The sequence below is a fragment of the Thalassophryne amazonica genome, chromosome 22 (genome assembly GCF_902500255.1).
Source record: "Thalassophryne amazonica chromosome 22, fThaAma1.1, whole genome shotgun sequence".
Classification (NCBI taxonomy): domain Eukaryota; kingdom Metazoa; phylum Chordata; class Actinopteri; order Batrachoidiformes; family Batrachoididae; genus Thalassophryne; species Thalassophryne amazonica.
Window position 1 is genome coordinate 11979919 of NC_047124.1, and position 19822 is coordinate 11999740.

The 19822-nt window shown below is 40.3% G+C and overlaps 1 protein-coding gene across 1 annotated transcript in view; it reads right to left on the reverse strand.

Moving 5' to 3' along the window:
- The window catches only part of LOC117503909 (semaphorin-3aa-like), a 53122-nt gene extending 33855 nt beyond the window's left edge, over window positions 1-19267 (reverse strand). The window contains 1 exon segment of the mRNA XM_034163194.1: window positions 18693-19267. Within this exon segment, the coding sequence (XP_034019085.1) occupies window positions 18693-18798 (106 nt within the window). The 5' untranslated portion in view covers window positions 18799-19267.
- Between the last annotated feature and the right edge of the window lie 555 nt (window positions 19268-19822).

Genomic DNA, 19822 nt, shown 5'->3' on the forward strand with positions numbered 1-19822 from the left:
GCTGCTCTGGGTGGAAACCCACGTTGACAAACAGGAGAAAATGGCAGTGCCAAAAGAACTGGCGCTGAGAATCGCACATGTTTATCTTTCGTGTACAAGGCCAGCTCGAGAAAAGCAACACGGTGCAATAATATCTCCAGCGGTTTGGTTTGGCCCTCCGCTCTCAGCTCTCAATGCTTTCCTGCTGTTCTCTGTGTGGCGCTGCGTGCGCGTCGCCGTGCTCATGACAGCCTCAGCCACAAAATACAGGTGCCAGGAATTTAAAAACAAAAAAAGCTGAGATGGTCCTTCTGTGGAAATGTGCTGAGAGCTTTGCTTAACAAAGTATTCAAATATTAGCCTAAGCTCAAGGATATCCACACATGCCTCAAAAGTTTGCCTCCTTTCTTCCTCCCTCCCTCCCCTTTGGCGTTCTCGCTCTCAGCACAGAAGCAGGTGTGGGTTGGTTGCCATGGTGACTGTATAACACAACCTGGGCCGATGGATTTCTCCATTCAGGTGTGGTTCAGTGGCAGTGCTGACAGGAAATGCGTGACCTTAAGGGCCACCCACACAGCTGGAGCTCCACCATCCTGGAAGATCATCGGGTGTCAAACGGCACGACGGGAAATTGTAAAATCTTACTCTTAACCTCGCTGGTCAAACGCTACGACACGTCAGACACTGCTCTGCAGTGCGCCTGAACCGTGACTCCTTATGGAATTGCCCAGAACTTATGCATCGAAATGTCAACACAGAACTGACAATTCCCCTATTGTGCATTGGCCAGGAAGGCATTATTGCACCATTATTTTGTCATCAAATTTTGACCTCTTTGGGCAGGCTCTATGACAGTTGTATGGCAGCTGAACAATTTCTGTCATGCCAAAGAGAGTTTGCCATGTCTGCATGGGCGGGCGCACCGCCATGGCTTCACCCGCTTACAGTTATCACTGTGGACTACAAAGGATCTGAGTCTTCCTACATAGTCAGGTTCACAATGTTCATGTACTAGCTTGCGTTGGAATTTTGCAGAGATCAAAAAAACTACATTTTTGGAAAGTGCACATGACAGTGAATCAGAAAATGGATGTATTATTCTATTTTCCTGGAAGCCATCCCAGCAGCCATCTTGGATTTGTAAAAATAGGAGACCGCAGTCTTGTTTGAACCCTCCGTGATATTGTGGGATTTCACCACTTACGGGGACCTCCATTTAATATATACACAGCATAACTTCACATGGATAAATGGTGTACAGTTTTGTTTTCAGCTGCAATCACCGAAGCAGTTGCTAAAAGTTTTTTTTTTTCGGTTCCCGGTGAAGGAGAAAAGGCGAGGAGGTGGGAGACGTCATGTCAGTAAGTGTTAGCCTACACAGCTAACCAGAGCAGCTCCATTCTCTTGCCTGCAAAACTGCCTTGACCTGTTTGTGCGCCGGATCATAAACAAACCGCGACACATGTCCACTTTCCCACCGCAGTGTCACATTTTTTTTGCATTTTCACTTTGTTTGCATGTAATTTGCCCAAACCCCCATTAAAAATGCCGTAGTTTGTACCCCAGAAATAGAGATTATGTCATATACGTCGTATTTTACCCTTTTAGCGCCCGGCCTCAAACAAGACTGCACTGCCCTATTGTGGCTTAAAATATGTAATTTTTTCAATAACTCTACTTCTAAATGGTCTAGCATCATCTAGTATTTCCAGTGGTGAAATACACATTTTCAGGGCAAAGGAATCCAATGTACTTATTAAAAATCCAAGATAGCCACCAATAAATGTGATCCCCCCCCCCGGCCCCAACATATACATTTTTGTAATTCGCACCATTGGATTCTTTGGCCCAAAAAATGTGTATTTAGCCATTGGAATGAAGCTCATCAAGTCCACTTAGAAGCAGGGATGTTTTAAGCCAAGATTTTTATAAATCCAAGATGGTCACCATGGTGGCTTCGGGAAATTGGAATCACCCATTTTCCCATTATAGCATGCACTTTCCAAAAATGTATACTTTTATGAATGTCAACAAAATTCCAGTGAAATTACACAATGAATGTGACTCACAGAAATAACAGTGTACAAACCAGCCTTCACGGCCATGGACCTAATTATATCAACTCAAGACATTTAATCTGGGATTCTAAAAAGAAATAGGCGTATCATATTGATTTTGTTTTTCCACAGGCAAAGAATGTCATTTTAAACTGGACTGCTCATATTTCTGGACAATAATTTCCAGGATCTTTTATGTCAGCTGTGCAATAGGACAATGCAGAGAGCTACATGCACGTTTATCCCACAGCCTGCCACAGCTACAGGGGTATACTGTCACCAGGGTCTCCTTCTGTCTGTCGCTTGCTTTCTGCACAATGGTAACAAACAGCTATTTTCCAGAGTATAAGTCATAGGACTTCTTAAGCTAGTAACAAAAAATGTAACTTGTACTCCAGAAAAATAAAAATCAAAAAGTCAACAGGTGTTGGGCAGCCAACACCTGTTGACTTTCTGATCCAAGAATAAAGGTCAAGGTCACTGGAAGAAATTTTCACCTGAAAATATTGCTGCTGTTATTTACCTGATTGTTCCTGAATTTGGAAAGTAATTCAGATCCATATTAATTTGTGAGTGTGTTATCTTCTGCTGTCTTGATTGTTACCAAACCTGTCATGTATGCTACGTACCTCACCTCCAAGAACCATGATAGTTTTGGGGTTATAAGATCAAAAACTAAAGTCACAGTGAGAGAATCTTGTACTAAAAGGTGCAGAACTTCATTGACCTACTAGCTTGAATTCAACCCGAATGACTTCAGGCTCGAAAGGCTACAGATTAAAATCACAGGAAGCTTTTAAAAAAAAAAATAAATAAAATTGCAGTGTGCTTACTTTTAAATTGTATTTTTACACATTGGTATCAGTTTTTGCTCAGCACGGTAATAGTCGATGCATTGAGTTTAACTACTGAAATTCATTTTAGGAGGAACAACGTTGGCTCGGCACTTTGTTACCACTACATCATTTCGAGGAATCACAAAGAATTACTTCATATGACTTGGTGTCAAATGTAAGGTGCGGGTGTTGCCCGTCATGTGCAAAGGCTACCACACTTAAAGCTACAGTGTGTAGGATTTAATGCCATCTAGTGGCTACGATGCAAATTGTACTTCTTCATCCTCACACCTCAAACAGTTGCGTTGCTTCCTTTCACGTTTGCGCTTCTGTGGTTACAGTGATTCATGCTCTTACTTTCTCTTGTGATGAGATTTCACAAAAATGAGGGTTCTCAAACTTGTTAGCCAGCTCTAAGAAACCAGCAGACACTGGAAAGGAAAGCAACTAATCTTCTCATCTTTTGTATTTAGTCTTCAGGCCACAAAATGTGAAAGACACAATAAATATGTCCCTTTGGGGCTCCTGTATCACAGTTATGAAGTGAAGTGGCTGAGGCTGTCTGACATAGCAGAGTCTCAAAAATCTCTCGCGCTAGGGGGAAAATTTGCTATCGTCAACGTTTGACAATCATCCTTTGACTTACTATTGGACAGCTGGACAAGTTGGACAAGTCCAACTTTCGCCATTGGAGGGTGGGTGCATTGGCAGCACACTCTGCAGAGCGGTAGCAGAGCTAATTGTCAATGCAACGGTTGAAACGTCATGTGACGTAACGTATATAAACTCAATGTAACGCTGCGATTGCGTCACTTGCTACTGGTGCGTCATCGAGACAGGTTCTACACATTTCTTTGTGCCAAAGGGATCCAGAGGAGGAGGTGCATCCAGTCAAGCCTCCAATGTTGGCCAGTGGAGGCCGGCGTACTAGCGGAGGTGACGTATCAGTGGCGGAGCTCAACTCTTGCTACCATTTTAGCATGAATGTCGCATATTTAAGATGTTTTCAGGACCACGACGAACATCGACTTTGCCCTTAGCTCTTGCGGAGTCTGGTGGACCTCAGGGCTGGTCAACAGGAAGCAACCTTCCATCAGCAAATGCCAGGAGGGGTCCAATCCCACGTAGACATTTATTTTTATTTTAATCTACTAAAGGTGACTCATAGCTACAAGTAAAAGCCAAACACTGTTCGTCATGAGATGTTTTAATCCACTGTGTAACAGCGCGTTTAACTATAGGATACAAGTCAGAGGGAGTCAGAGTTAAAAAAAAAAAAAAAAGACGCAACCACATCCCAAACCACACGGCGTCCACGGCACATGAGCAGCCTAAGTATGTGTTGAATTCCACCACACAGCTTCATTCATCTCTCTCAAGCCAAACGCAAGACGACTTCATCACCGCACGACATTCCTCTTCTCCCCCGAGACGGAAAGAGTCAGAAAGGACGGATACAAGAGGAGGAGACACAAAAAACAACAACAACAGCAAAAGCAGAAATTAAAGATGATGGCAGCAAGAAACATGAATGTGGGAGAAAACAAATGAGGCTGGAACTGTTTCGTTAGTGTGTGTGTGTGTCCTCCAGTCTGTGGACGGCTGCACCACAGTGTAAGTGGCTTCCCAACAAGTCGTGGTCACGCCTGCAGAAAGCCCACTCACGCTGGTCTCTGCTTCTTATCACTTATTTACTTTTGCATACAAATCGACACCATCAACCCGCAGAGCCGTGTTTCAGTTCGAAAAAGAAAAAAATCCCAGCGTCCCGTCTTTAAAGCGGTGCAGCGGGAGCACGAGGGCGGCTGATGGATGGACTCGGCTGTGGTTAGAGCGGTCGTGTCTGGAGCCGCTGCCTGTTAGTGCGGCCTGTCAGCTGCACTGTGTAGCTGAATGTCAGCGCTGCCATTTCCTAACAAATTAATGAGGCGGGGCCTGCAGATCTGAAGCAATTAATGCCACAGCCGCACATTAAGGCAAATATGTTGCTTGGATGGACATTATTTCAGGACCCTGTCAAGCAAACTGGGGTTTAACTATCAAATATTCCTCCTGTTTTGCTTTTCATGTCGCTACACTGTCGCTGAAATCACAAATACACAGTTTATTTAATTATTTGCCACTTTTATTATCATTATTATTTGCACGTCAGTTCCTCCCACAGTAAAACACAAGAAGAGAGCAAGATCAGAAGTGCTCAGAGTGTCCAGGACACGCGTTCTTCAAACTATCACCACTACAGAGAAAATAATACATGAGCGCGTGATCGATTTTCAACTGCAAAATGTTCAAATTCACCAATAAATAAAATATCTGAGTGCGGCCATAAAATTTGCTATTTTTTTTCTGTATATTAGCATGGGGATGGAAATTTGACCTTGACCCCTGACCTTGACAGTTGACCAAACCTAACCAAAATCACATCACTTCTTTTAGTGCACCTCAAATGTGACAGAAATCCGATTTGACCTTCCAAAGACGACATACATGGAAACATAAGCGATCACATGAGCGTACGCCACCAATGACATTGCTAAGAACACACAAGTTGTGACTCAAAACACTCAAATGATCAAATTAAACAGCTCGCCATAAAAAACAATGACGCATTTTCCGGAGGATAAGTCACACCTGTTAAAAGATGCCTCTTGAAGAGGAAAATCTCATAAATATGAGTCATACTGGAGTAAAAGTTGCACCTTTTTTCTATACTATCAGTTTTTTTTTTCATTTGGGATTTTTGTGCAATGTAGAAGTGTACTTTTTATTATTGGGATTTATTCTTTTATTATTACAGTTTATTTTGTTTGGTGTTTGATTCCTAGGAAAGCCCTATATAAATAGTCGTCATCCTTACAGCTTTTATTATTTCAATTTATTTTCATTTATATAGCGCCAAATCACAACAAGGCCCTTCACACAAGTAAGGTCTAACCTTACCAACCCCCAGAGTAACAGTGGTAAAGAAAAACTCCCTCTGAGGAAGAAACCTCAAGCAGACCAGACTCAAAGGGGTGACCCTCTACTTGGGCCATGCTACAGACACAAATTACAAAACAATTCACAAAATGAACATACAGGAAATGTTGCTGCTGCACAGGACAGTTTCTGGAACAGATACCACATCCATCTCTGGATGGAGCGGCACCTCAAAAGAGAGAGAAAAGAAAAAAAGCGGAAGCAAGCATCAGAAATTAAACAATTATTAATAATGATTGTGTGATTTTTTTTTTTTTTTTTTGGTATAGGTTGTACCGGAGTATAAGTTGCAGGGCTTCCCAAACTAGTAAAAAACAACAACAACAACCAAACACAACTTGTGCTCCAGAAAATACGGTATGAATGTCTCATTAACATTTAATAATTCTTTAAAGCCTTCAAAGAGGAATCATTTTCTTATAATATGTTAATTAAAACAGATTATTGCCCAGAAGAATAGGCCTATATTGAATACTGCTGGGTGAGGGTTAATAAAAAAATAGAAAAAAAGGATTTCTGGTCAACACGCTTTATTAAAAATAACCATAATAATAATAATAATAAAACAATTACAAATGTTATAATAGGACTTATAACTGGTTTATGTTTTATTATCATTTTCATGGTTGGAGGAAATTCAAAATACCATAAATGGAAACAAATATTTTAATTAAGTCTCAAATTGGTAAAGGCTAAATGGTATTTATCCTTGTTATTTACTATTATGTATCATTTACTATTTAAAGATTTAAATAGTCTTTAATCATTAATAATCTCCTAAGAGAACTGTAGATTGTGTGTAAAAACTCTCTATACTTCTTTAATATTTGCGTCTGTCATCTCACGATCTGTCGTTCTGTGGAGGTGTCCCACAATGCAGTTGGGTTTGAACGGTGCGCTCTCTCCGGCTGATGAGACTTAGCAGGTGGCAGGACGTCTGCACCGCACTGTAACCTAAGCCTACGTCCCAAACACAGATGTGAGAAGACACGGGATAGTTTTCCAGCACGCATGTCCTCGTAAATACAGTAAATGTGTACTCGCTCACACACAACGACACAATCACACGAAGATTATACATTCATCTTTTGAAAATGAAGGCTCCATGTGTTCTTGTTTTACAGTCGATGACTGTGCAGGCAGAATGCTGTTTTCGGCCGTGTTGGATTTTTTTTTTTTTCTCAAAAGCTAACAAACAGGATTTCATATGGTGAATATGGTGAAACACTTGGGTCCAATCGGGAATAGAAACTATTCCATTTAGGGAATGACTTGCAAAAATGATGAGATCAGGCATTGATGCCAAACGTTCATTAGGATTTACTGGATTTTCAGATTTTAAGAGTACACTGCAACATCTGCATGGTGTGTTTCACGACTGACAAGCTGTATTAACAAAAATTAGCACACGTAGTTATGCTAACAGCGTACATGCCAACTGTTAGCATTAAGTGTTGGTATACGCAAGCACTCCAACTGCAGATGTCAGTGCAACAAAGCTCAGCAGAAATTTGGCATTTCTACATAAACAAAATTGGGATTGGGAATGTCATTAAAAATGATTTTCCATTAAGTTTCATGCACTGTCCTGGAAAACAAAAACCATAATATTTGGGGATGGGCTACAGATAAAGAGACAGAGGAGCACATTTACAATTTTCTGAAATTGCAACAGGGAGCATTTTAAGTTAAGATTGTTTAGTTTCATCCATGGGTAAAAAAGTGGAATTTGAAATGTCCAAACATCTCTTTCAACAAGAATTATAAAATCATTAGACTACAATTAAGTTCACTGTTAAAGAGGAACTATGCAACATTTTTACTTTGATTTTACAGTTTGGAAGTAACTACAAGTGCTAATAGGCTTGTTTTCAGCAGAATAGGGGCTCTCTCCCCCCAATCAACAAGTGGCTTGTAGCAGAAAACCACCTTTGGGGTCACACATGGGTCAGCCTCAATCGGATTTTCTTTGAACAGCAAGAGCTGAAAGATAAAGAAGTGTGCAAAGTGGATGCAGACCCAGCATTCTTGCTGCTGCACTTGCAAACTGTAAAAAACAAACAAACAAAAAAACAATGAAACGGTGAAAAACTGACCAGAGTTGCACAGTTCCTCTTTAAATAAAAAGAAAATCAGTTGCAAATAGTCATTCAATAATAAAATTCTAGAACCCTGTTAAATAAAGAAACAAAATTTCTAGGAGTCATGATTGATGAAGATCTTACATGGAAGTCACACATAAATTACACAAAAGGAAAAATAGCGAAAGCCATTGCTGTTTTGATAAAGTAAAATTTTCGTTGAATAGTTATGGTTTATTAACATTGTACAATTCATTGATTGTCCCATATTTAACTTATTGTGTAGAAATCTGGGGATCAACATGTAAAACTTATACACAACCATTATTTATTCTGCAGAAAAGAGCTTTAAAAATGATTAGCAATAGTCGTTTTAGAGATCCATCTAATCCATTATTCATTAAGTATAGGGTACTTAAATTTCATGATTTAGTTGATTTGAAAATATTACAAACAATGCACCAAGCTAATAAAAATACCTTACCAATAAACATTCAAAATATGTTTGAAAAAAGAGTAAGTAGTTATAATTTGAAAGGAATAGAAGTCTTTAAAAAACCAAGATTCAGAACCAAAGTAAAGGAACGGAGTATTGCAGTGAATGGTGTAAAATTATGGAACAACCTCACCAAAGAAATCAAAGAATCAAGGTCGCTTAAATTATTTAAAAAACGTATTAAACTAGATGTATTAAGTAAGTATGAAACTATGAAATAAGTCAGTGGGTTGTGACAAAGTCTAATCTGTTAATAATGTCTAAAATGTTTTAAGTCTAAAATGTAACCTGTTAAAAATGTAATCTTTTAAATAATGCCTAAAATTATGAAATACGTCAGTGGTATGTGACAAAGTCAAAAAATATAATCTGTTAAATAATGCTGAATAATGATGCTTAAAATTGAAAGACTGTATTGTACAAAGGTGCAGAAAATATAAGACTTGTTCTTCCGTCTGCTCATTTTCATTCAATGTCTTGTAATATATTCATTTCTGATTTTCTGTTTTTCTTTTAAATGAATGAAAGAAATATTGGGGAAAAAAAAAAAAAATATATATATATATATATATATATATATATATATATATATATATATATATATATATAAAACCCAGTTTCCTTTCAGGAGAACACCTAAAATAAATTATGTATTTTTGAAGGTGAAAAGTGGTCATACATTTTACTCATTTACATTTATCAAGATCATATTTCGATTCAACAACATTTCCTGAGGTTTAAACATCTCTAGGAGTTTAAAATTAACCTTGCTTAAACTGGCAGAGACATTGGCTAGCTAACAAAGATCAGCAAGCTTACTAGCTAGCGAGCTAGCTATAAAGATGATAGATAGATAGATAGATAGATAGATAGATAGATAGATAGATAGATAGATAGATAGATAGATAGATAGATAGATAGATAGATAGATAGATAGATAGATAGATAGATAGATAGATAGATAGATAGATAGATAGATAGATAGATAGATAGATAGATAGATAGATAGATAGATAGATAGATAGATAGATAGATAGATAGATAGATAGATAGATAGATAGATAGATAGATAGATAGATAGATAGATAGATAGATAAAAGAGGTGTTTTAGGCTTTGTTCGAGGAATGCACTGTCATTCTCTTTTAGCTGATAGAATACTGTTTCATCACAAACTGTTGTCACTTCCACAGACAATTTAAAGTCTATTTTTTATTTGATTTACAAAGTGTGTTAATAAGACATTCTAATTACTTCTGCAGTCTAATTATTAATTGCCTTGCTTAAACTGGCAGAGATACTGGCTAGCTAACTCAGATACGCTAATTACGCTTGCAATTAGCTTAAACCTTAACACAAGAAAGACATGAAACAGTATTTAACAGCACGAAATCCAGAGTTGGAAAACAAAAATCACACTGTCCCAGAATTAGTGTGCAAAATTAAAGCTGCAGTTAGATAAATCATGTTAGGGTACACACTTTGTATTAGTATAACTCAATTTGTGTTTGAGAACGGTGGGAATTTGCAAAAACATGGCGCTCGGGAACATCAGCACAACAACATGCAAGAAATTCCGAACAACAGTTGAAAAAATATGGTCCATGCAAAACTCTGGCTTACAGTATTGGAATGCAGCCATGTGTGTGTGTGTGTGTGTGTGTGTGTGTGTGTGTGTGTGTGTGTGTGTGTGTGTGTGTGTCCAATGAGTCTGGGTTGAAAATGAGGATAGCCAAAAGATATGTATGCAGTGAGCCGCAATCAAAGAGACGGAGACAAGCAAAGATAAAAATAAATAAATTAATTAAATACAAAATACAAATGCACACCCACAGCCCTGCTTGAAGACTGTATTTAAGGTCTGCGGCGTTGTGGTGAACTGAGAAGAAACCGAGCCGCAGGAGGGGGGAAAAAAACGAACGATGAGAAAGAGGGAGGCCGAGGCAGACGTCTCCAAAGTTGAGAGAACACCTTATAATTATCTACATCCGCTGTGGCAGCCCGCAGGATGAACAGATAGAGAGAGAGAGATTTCATTAGGCGCTCACTCTCATGTAGAGTAATGCATTAACAAAGCAGCAGACACGCACAAACATTCAGTAAGTGTATTCGCAGCTAGACACGCCCACACAGGGCCAGGGTCCAGGCTGCGTTCGCTGCGGTTGCACACCAACTGTCGGTTAGGGAGGCTGACAAGCCAAACCCAGACTCCCTGTTTCATTCTTGCTTTTCGATTTCTCCTCATTTCAACCCATCGAGTCAACGTGGGGGGTAGTGAGGAGGTCACATGGCGCGCACAGTGATCAGCCAGATGGTGGTGTTTTAAGGTTCTCACTTGCACTGATCCATGTATATCCAGAGGAGGCTTTTAGGCTCAAAACGAGACTTTTTGAAACTTTGATCCAAATATACTAAGTGTTTCAGAAAATGATCACTGTTTCAGAATGTAAGAAAGAACAAATCAACGAACGGCTTCAGCCAAATGATTGCTATTTAAAATACTCAAAATATTAAACGCCAAAATAGCTACAGAAAAATGATACCATTTCAAAATGATTGCAATGCATGAAATAAAACAATTGCTTAAGCAAATGATTTACTCTTTTGACATGCACTGCCTAAATAAACCAATAGTTTCAGAAAGATTCACCATTTCACAATGTTCCAAAAACCAAATGAACCACCAGCTTCAGTAAATTAGTCAACATTTCACAATTTTTCACAAACCAGATGAATGAACGGCTTTAGAAAATGATTCACCATTTCACAAGGCTTCAAAAACAAAAGGAAGCAGTGGCTTCAGAAAATTATTCAACATTTCATCATGCTCCAAATTCAAATGAGCCAGTGACATGCAGTGACAGTCATATGCCGCAAATACCAAATCAATTAAAAATTTCAGATCATAGTTAACTATTTGGAAAGGATTCAAAATCTAAATGAACCAACTGCATCAGAAAATGATTCACTCTTCCAAAACAACAAATGGATTTAGCAATTATTACTGTTTAAAAATGGCAAATGCCACAACAGTTTTAGACAGTTTGTTGCTGCTTCAAAATGCTTGAAATACTGCAACAACTGGTTTAGTTCATAGTTCATTTTTTTGAGCGGCCCGAAACACTAAATGAATCAATTGCTTCAGAAAATGATCTGCTGCTTTGATATGGTAAAAAAAAAAACAACCAACCAACGACTTCTGAAAATAATTCACTGTTTCACAAAGCTCTAAAAATTCAATGAGCCAGTGTTTCAGAAAATAATATCATTTCAAAATACCAAATAAATTAACTGTTTCAGGGCATAGTTAACAATTTTGAAAGGAAAAGGTATGAGACATGAGCCAACTGTTTCAGAAAATGTTTCATTGTTCCAAAATGTTACTGGAAAAAAAAAAAAAAGAAACTTTGGCTTCAGAAAATGATTGCTGTTTCAAAATTCTGAACTCGATGAATGAATCAGCTGCTTGAAAAAAATTATGTGCTTTTCCAAAAATGCTAGAAATACCAAACAAAGCAATGACCTGAGAAAATGACTGGCATTTAAAATCACTAAAAATATAACAACTGGTTCAAAAATGGTACTGTTTCAAAATGCTCAAAGTCATTAAATAAATTGTTTTCGCTAACACTTCAAAATACTTGAAACATGAAAGGAACCAATGGCTGTATGAAATAATTCACAGTTTCAAAACAGCAAATGAAACATTTACTTCAGAAAATGACTCAAAATGTTGTAAAACGATAAAGTATGTGCATCAATTGACCTTTAGGGGTCAGTGTTTCTCCTGATGGCTCTTGGTCTTACACAGTGAGATTGTGTTCAGTAATGTGCTCTGTGCTCATATGCGTCGATCCAAAGGAGTGAGTTATCTTGTGTCATCACGTGTTTTTTGTACCGCTGCAGCTCGACACGGATTACATAATGATTTTTAAAAAAAAACTGTGTTTCCAAAATGTAAATCAAAAAATATCTGGATATATTTATGAAACACCTATTTTAACTTGGCCTCGAGTTTCACAATTTGCCTTTCTCTCTTCTTGAATAAAACAAGGACAGGAAGAGCTATTTTAGTCTGAAGGAAAAGAGAAAAATCATTAACTCTTGTGATCAGCGTTCTGTGCTCATGAAGCCAGATCTTTTGCTCTGAATGTCTAACTGACCTCACGGGGAAATCATTTACTCTGCACTCGGTGCACTATGCATCCCACGAGGGGTCATTTTATCTACCTGCCTCCATTCATCAGCCCATCCACCTCTCTTTGCTCTGCACCCACTCCAATGTCCCTTCCAGAAGACGACGCGTGTCCCTGGAGGTGCGTCGTCAGTGCTCATTAAGAATGATTCTGTAGGAGCCTGGAGCCTGCTCATGTGTTTGATGTTTAGGGGCCCCAAATCACAAGGTGTTTGTCACGTATCGTTCACGGCTGAATGAATCTCAAAGAACTAACGAAAGCTTCAGAGTTTTCACTGTCAAAGATTCAGCTGTACAGCTCCATTTATTTACACAGCGTTTCAACCAGTAAACTAACTCAGAGCCTTCAACTTCCTGTCCAATCACTGAGTCACTGACATACTAAGTGAAGACAGCTTTTTAAAGATACAAGCCAGAACAGTGCATGAATGACCCTGCTTCCCAAAGCAAGAAGTTGCAATGAAGAAGATTGAAATTAACTGCTCTTTGAAGCAGGAAGTAGCAATGAACAATAAATGGTCCAAAAACCAGGAAAATGCATTGACAAATGAATGAATGAACTACTCTTTGATGGAAGAATTTCCACTGAACAATGAATGGAATAAACTGATCCAAGGATCAGGAAGTTGCATTGAACCAGGAATGGTATAAACTGCTGAGGGAAGCAGGAAGTCACAGTGTATGATGAATTCAATGAAATAACCCAAGGAACTGGAAGTTACACTGAATGAGGAATGGAATATACTGCTCTGAGGACTAAGGAGTCACAATGAATAATGAACAGCATGAACTGCTCTGAAGAGCTTGAAGCTACACTGGGTGATGCAATAAGTGATGATTGGTATGAAATTCTCATGGAAGAAGGAAGTTGCAGTGAAAGATTAATTCAAAGAAATGCTCCAAGGAACAGGAAGTTCTAATAAAAGACAAATTAAATTAACTGCATGAACTGCTCCGAAGACCTGGAAGTTGCAAAAAACAATGTTGAATGGTATGAATTGTGAACAGAGGAGGAAGTAGCATGAACAGAATAAAGTGCATGCTCCATGAGCAGGAAGTAGTGATGAATAACAAATGGAATAAAGTCCTCCAAGGAGCAGGAACTGTGACAGAATGATTAAGGGAATGAACTGTACATCATAACAGGAACTAGCAAGAACATAAACTTTAAGAGCAGGAAGCAGCAGTGAATGATGAACAGAATTCAGCAGTGAATGATGACCGAATTCACTGCTCCTCAGAGCTGGAAGTTGCATGAAATGGAATAAACTGCTCCAAGAACAGGAAGTAGAAATGAATGCTCAACAGAATACACAGTTTTTCAGAACAGGAAGTAGCATGAACAGAATAAACTGCTGTAAAGAGTAGGGGGTAGCAATGGGTGATGAAAAAAATGAATTCATCCAAGGAGCAGTAAGTTGGTTTGAATGATGAACAAAAAGAACTGCACCTCAGAGCAGGAAGTAGCATGAATTGAATAAACTGCTCTTCAGAGCAGGAAGCAGCATGAACCATAATAAACAGCTCCAAGAGCAGGATAGCTATGAACTCAGAATGAATGATAAACAGAATGCAATGCACCTCAGAGCAGGAAGTACCATGAATGGAATAAACTGCTGTAATGAGCAATGAGTGATGAACGGAATGTGCAGCTCCTCTAAGCAGGAACTAGCATGAATTGCATAAACTGTTCCAAGAGCAGGAAGTAGCAATGAATGATAAACAGGAGGAGCAGGAGCGTGGCATGAGTGATGAACAGAATGCACTGCACCTCAGAACAGGAAGTAGCACAAAAGGAATGAGCTGCTCCACAGAACAGGAAGTGGCAATGAATGATGAATGGAAAAACTGAATGATGAAGTGAGTAAAATCCTCCACGAAGCAGGAAACTGCATTGAACCATCTACAGAATAAACCGCTTACTGGAACAGGAAGTGGCAAATGAACAAAACAAAATTAACATCAGCTGATTGAGCCAAAAACTCCGCTGTACCTTCAGGAAATGGCAGCGAAGAGTTTGACTTGTGAGCCGGCGCCAGAGTATATAAATACTTTGGAAAAGTGAATGAATGAAAAATATGTTAAGGAGCAACTGTTAGCATGTTCCAATTAAGCTCTCGCTCTTTAGTTTGTGCTCGTGGGATGGTCGCACTCGATAGCCCCGCCCACTCTTTTGCTCAGCACTTGTCTGACTGTCCTTCTCAGGAGGATTGCTCCTTGTCTTTTATGTGACTTAATTACTATGCTGGGAAGAAGAGACGGGTGACACTTAATCAGCCTGCGTTCCATCTGTGTCATCTGCGGTGCGTCTGCCAGCTCTGCCTTCATTAAAGTGGATCTGTCACTCCCCACTACCCGTCCCTCCCGTCTTCCCTGTGAGTGGCTGTCAACAGAGAACCGTCCCCTGACAGGCATCAACACAGCCACCTGTGGGCCCCTTTAGAGCCGAGACACAAATGCAGACGTTGCACAAAACCCCGACATGCACAATATGCTACAACATGATCATTCACACCATAGAAAAGTCTACGAAAAGTCAATGTGCACAAACAGAAAAGTGCCATTTATTCAACGCATGGACATTTGAAAGATCTTGAAATCATAATTCAGAATAACTGGATTTATTATTTCTGAAAGTAATTTCCAGGTTTTTTTTAAAAGAAATGTCGCTAATCTTTATATGAACAACAGCAGCAGTTTGTGATCATAATTATATAACACATTTACATAATTATAAACATGCTTCTTCAAATATTTCCTGCAGAGAACTCCTGGATGCACACAACAACATGCCAGCTCACGCGGACGTGCGCAAATGCACGCACGAACCCAGGTGTCTAATTATATGGGTGCACGAAAGAGTTGACACATTTGCTTGAGAAGGGGAAAAAAAGCGCGCACACACACATACTCACACTGACACGCCGTGGCACCACTTACAGTTTAAAGAAAGGAAATCACAAGAGAGGGTGTTGAGTCCTCGTAACAAGACGTGGCAAGAACATTCACACGTGCGCACATAAACGAGGAGACTTTGATACACGTTTCAGAACGGGGGAAAAATGACTGCACGTCGGCAGGAGTGCATACGAGTATATCACAACACGCTGCTCGTGGCAAGACAAACTGCCTCGATTGGGCCACTTTGTAGGATACACATCCGTCACTCATGCACACGATGGCGGCTTTGACGGTCGTTGACATTTTACTTGTCTGGCACTGTTGTCAGTGACACGCTGTCATATCAGACTGAAGAGTGAAGTCCTTCACAAAACGGGACAGGAGACAATTACATTTGCATTCTGAAATATACACAGATGACTGTCTAAAGTTAGGAAGGCATTTCCCATCATGCCCGGAGGCTAGACTTTTTTTGTGACTAAACATGATGGAGCTCATGGAATAAACACAGTGATTTGTCACAGCTAAGTTCAAGTCAGGTTTTCTGTAGCACTGCAACAACTTTTTGATAAAGTCAATTCCACACAATTGCTGGTTGCACATTTTAAACGAGAAAGCATTTGAGACCCAGTAGCCACTGCTAACATTGGGGAGGATCCACGAGTCCTAGGGTCCACTGGTTCTAGGGTACACTAGTCCTAGGGTCCTCTGGTCCAAGGGTCCACTACTCCTAGGGTCCTCTGGTCCTAGGGTCTACTAGTCCTAGGGTCTTCTGGTCCAAAGGTCCACTAGTCCTGGGGTCCTCTGGTCCTAGGGTCCACTAGTCCTAGGGTCTTCTGGTCCAAGGGTCCACTACTTCTAGGGTCCTCTGGTCCTAGGGTCCACTAGTCCTAGGGTCTTCTGGTCCAAGGGTCCACTACTCCTAGGGTCCTCTGGTCCTAGGGTCTTCTGGTCCAAGGGTCCACTAGTCCTGGGGTCCTCTGGTCCTAGGGTCCACTAGTCCTAGGGTTCTCTGGCCCTAGGGTCCACTGGTCCAAGGGTCCACTAGTCCTAGGGTCCTCTGGTCCTTGGGTCCACTGGTCCTAGGGTCCACTAGTCCTAGGGTCCTCTGGTCCTAGGGTCCACTAGTCCTAGGGTCCTCTGGTCCTAGGGTCCACTAGTCCTAGGGTCCACTGGTCCTAACCTCGTTATATTATTTGATGGTGTATATTACAACCCCAAACTGATTTTAAAGCTTACAAACGCAATACTTTCAAATAGCTTATTAACCAGATCCAGTTTTGTTTAAAACATGAGTCTGTTGACATACACTATTATTCACCTTTAATTGTGCTATTGTCTATAAATCTGTAGAATTGAAAATCAACAAATAATGGTAATTCACCATAATTACATTTTTTTTAATTAATTGTCACACTTTAGCATATAGCCTACCATAAATGTAAAAACAACTTCAACGTGCTCTCCTTAATACTAGGACTAGTGCACCCTAGGATTAGAAAGAAGTTCCCCTGACATCAGCCAAGCTATCGCTCACTGAGACACATCTAGAATGATTGGGCTGTTTTCCGTAACTGAAATGCACGATTTGTTGACCCGAGAGAGACAGACAAGACGTTAGCATGTAGCTGTATGCTAACCATGAATCTGCTAGCTTACACTACCATCCGATTTTTTTGTTTTGTTATTAAAAATAAATAAATAAATTGCATAAATGAGTACACTACAACATTGTTTGTCTTTCACTAAAACATCTTTGTTTTGGTGTCACAATAGTGGATACAATTTGGGAGATGATGGTAAAGCAGTTAAGCATTAGGCTTGAGACCACAGGATCCCCGGTTCAAACCGCCAGACCAGACAATCAGTAAGCGCCCTTGGGCAAGGTCCTTAATCCCTGCCTGAGTTGCTCCCGGTGTGTAGGGAGCACCTTATTTGGCAGCACCCTGACATCAGTGTGTGTATGAATGAGTGAATGTGAGGCATCATTGTAAAGCACTCTGAGCGTCTGATTCAGATAAAAATGCGCAATATAAATGCAGACCATTTAACGTTCACAATATCGCAAAAAACATCATTCTTGTGATGTATTCACACTCTGAGAACAAACCTGTAATATTTAGGAGACAAATTCACACGCTTTCGAAAAATAATTCCACAAACAACAACACCAAGTTTGCCATGGGGCAAATTTAGCAATTAACAAAAAATATACGCAATTTAAATATTAAACACAATATACACTTAATAGTTTTTCTGCCAATATTGACAAACTGTCAAAATTTATTTCAAATATAATTTTCTTATTATATAGAATTAACCAATGTACATGAGAATATTTGCTCCTGGAATATCCCCCCCCCCCCATTATTTGATAAACAAGATTCCATAGAAGAGTCATAAAGGAAAATGTACAATACCAAAATCACAACGTTCACTCCATCAACAGAATCGACAACATAAGTTGTACAAAACGTCTCGGCCAAAGACAGTAATTGCATCGGTCGGACAGAAATTGAATTCAAAAATCAACTGAAATGATCGTTGCCATCAAAGCTTTGGGTGACAGCTAATGGGGGGAGGACTGTTTTTAACTGCAGAGTAACAGCAAATCAAGCCGTTCATAAATTTTCAGAGGGCATGTTTTACGGCAAATAAATAAAGAATTGCAGGACCACAATCTGAATCCTATGTTTTTTGGTCATGTTTTAGGACAAAGAACCAGAATCGTCTCTTTTATGGAAAAGGGGGGACAAAAAGGCGAAAAAAAAAAAAGCTTCCAAAAATATGCCAAAAATGTTGCCAGTTATTTCTAGCCTGAGATGAAAAGTCTGCTATTACAAAGAGCCTGATTTAGTGTAGGGTGTGAGAGAGGAGGAGAAGTCGGGAAAGAAAGGCTGCAGGTCATCCAACACCCCAATGTTTTAAGGACTTCTTTCTTTTTTGCTGGGGGTGGAAGGGCCCCTACAGTACGGGCACAAGGGGAAAATTGGTACAGGGGCCAATGTATACATTTAACTTCAAGCAGGAGCCTTTCCACTGCATATGGAACCAATCTACTTATGAGCCGAATTCAATGAAAGAGAAAAAAGCAGCAGGAGGAACCACAGTGGTCAGATATGTCCTGGAGGTTTGCGCCGCAGTGAGTGTAGGACAGAGCGCTGGCTTACCCTTGTAGGACAGCTTTAGCCTGGGTACGTTGTATTTGGGCTCAACTCCTTTCGTGGGCTGTGCCACCCCGCACAGCACCACTACAATCCCAAACAGGTAATCCATGGCGCTGGAGCACTGCCGACTGGCCTCCAGACCAGGGGGCACTCGCACCCCGAGCAGTGCTTCTCCCGCCGGGGTGCGCTGAGCCTGGGGTGCCCCTGCCTGCACGCAGGGATCCACTCAAACCTAGAAACCGGAGGCTCCAGATTGTGAGGAGGATATGTGTCGTGTGAAGTGGGTAGCAGGGGATGGGGGGGCGCCGCTCACATGGCTCCCCGAGGTGAGGTCCAGGCTACACAGTCCTTTGGCCAATCTGTCCAGGTGAGGCTCAGCTGTGGGGTGCCGCCTCGGCGTGCATGAGATGAGAGATAGAGCCTGTGCAGGGAAACTCAAATGACCTCACTCATCCACAACAGCAAGACTACGTTTTCTAAAAACTGGTATTTCTTTTTTTTGTTTAAAGAAAAAGAAATCCCTCTTTCCTCCTTCTTCTCTTTCGGTCTTTGAGCAGACACTCACAGCAACCCTCTAATCCTTGTGTGCGGCTCCACCAGACTGTGAGAGAGAGAGAGAGAGAGAGAGAGAGAGAAAGGGAGAGGAGCTCAACCATCCACGGAAAGAGGGGAGGAAGAGCAGCTGAGAAGGGGAGTGCTAGAGAGAGAGAGGGGGGGGGGGGGGGGGTGACTTGAACGATGAAGCCGGTATGGGATGGGAAATATTCCACATGGAGGACTTTGCTTGTCTTTTCCACCTCTGTGTCAATTATTGTTATGTCATTTTCTCTTTTTTTTCTTTCATGCTCTCGCTACTCTCAGGGATGAAAGCAAAAAAAAGAAAAAAAAAAAGAAAGAAATCTGACTGAATTTTTTTTTCCACAGCCAAATCAGAAGCTGTTCATCATCTCCCTTTTTATAAAAACGCTTTTGTGTGATGGCGTCCTTGGATTTAAAGTAAAACAAGGTGGAGACACAGAAGAAACCAGCAAATTGTTCTGGTCTGTCCTGCTGAATAAGGTGATATTTCACTCACTAACTAAAGCTGCTCTTTTCTAAAGCAGCATCATATTATAGAAAGACGTTAACCTGCA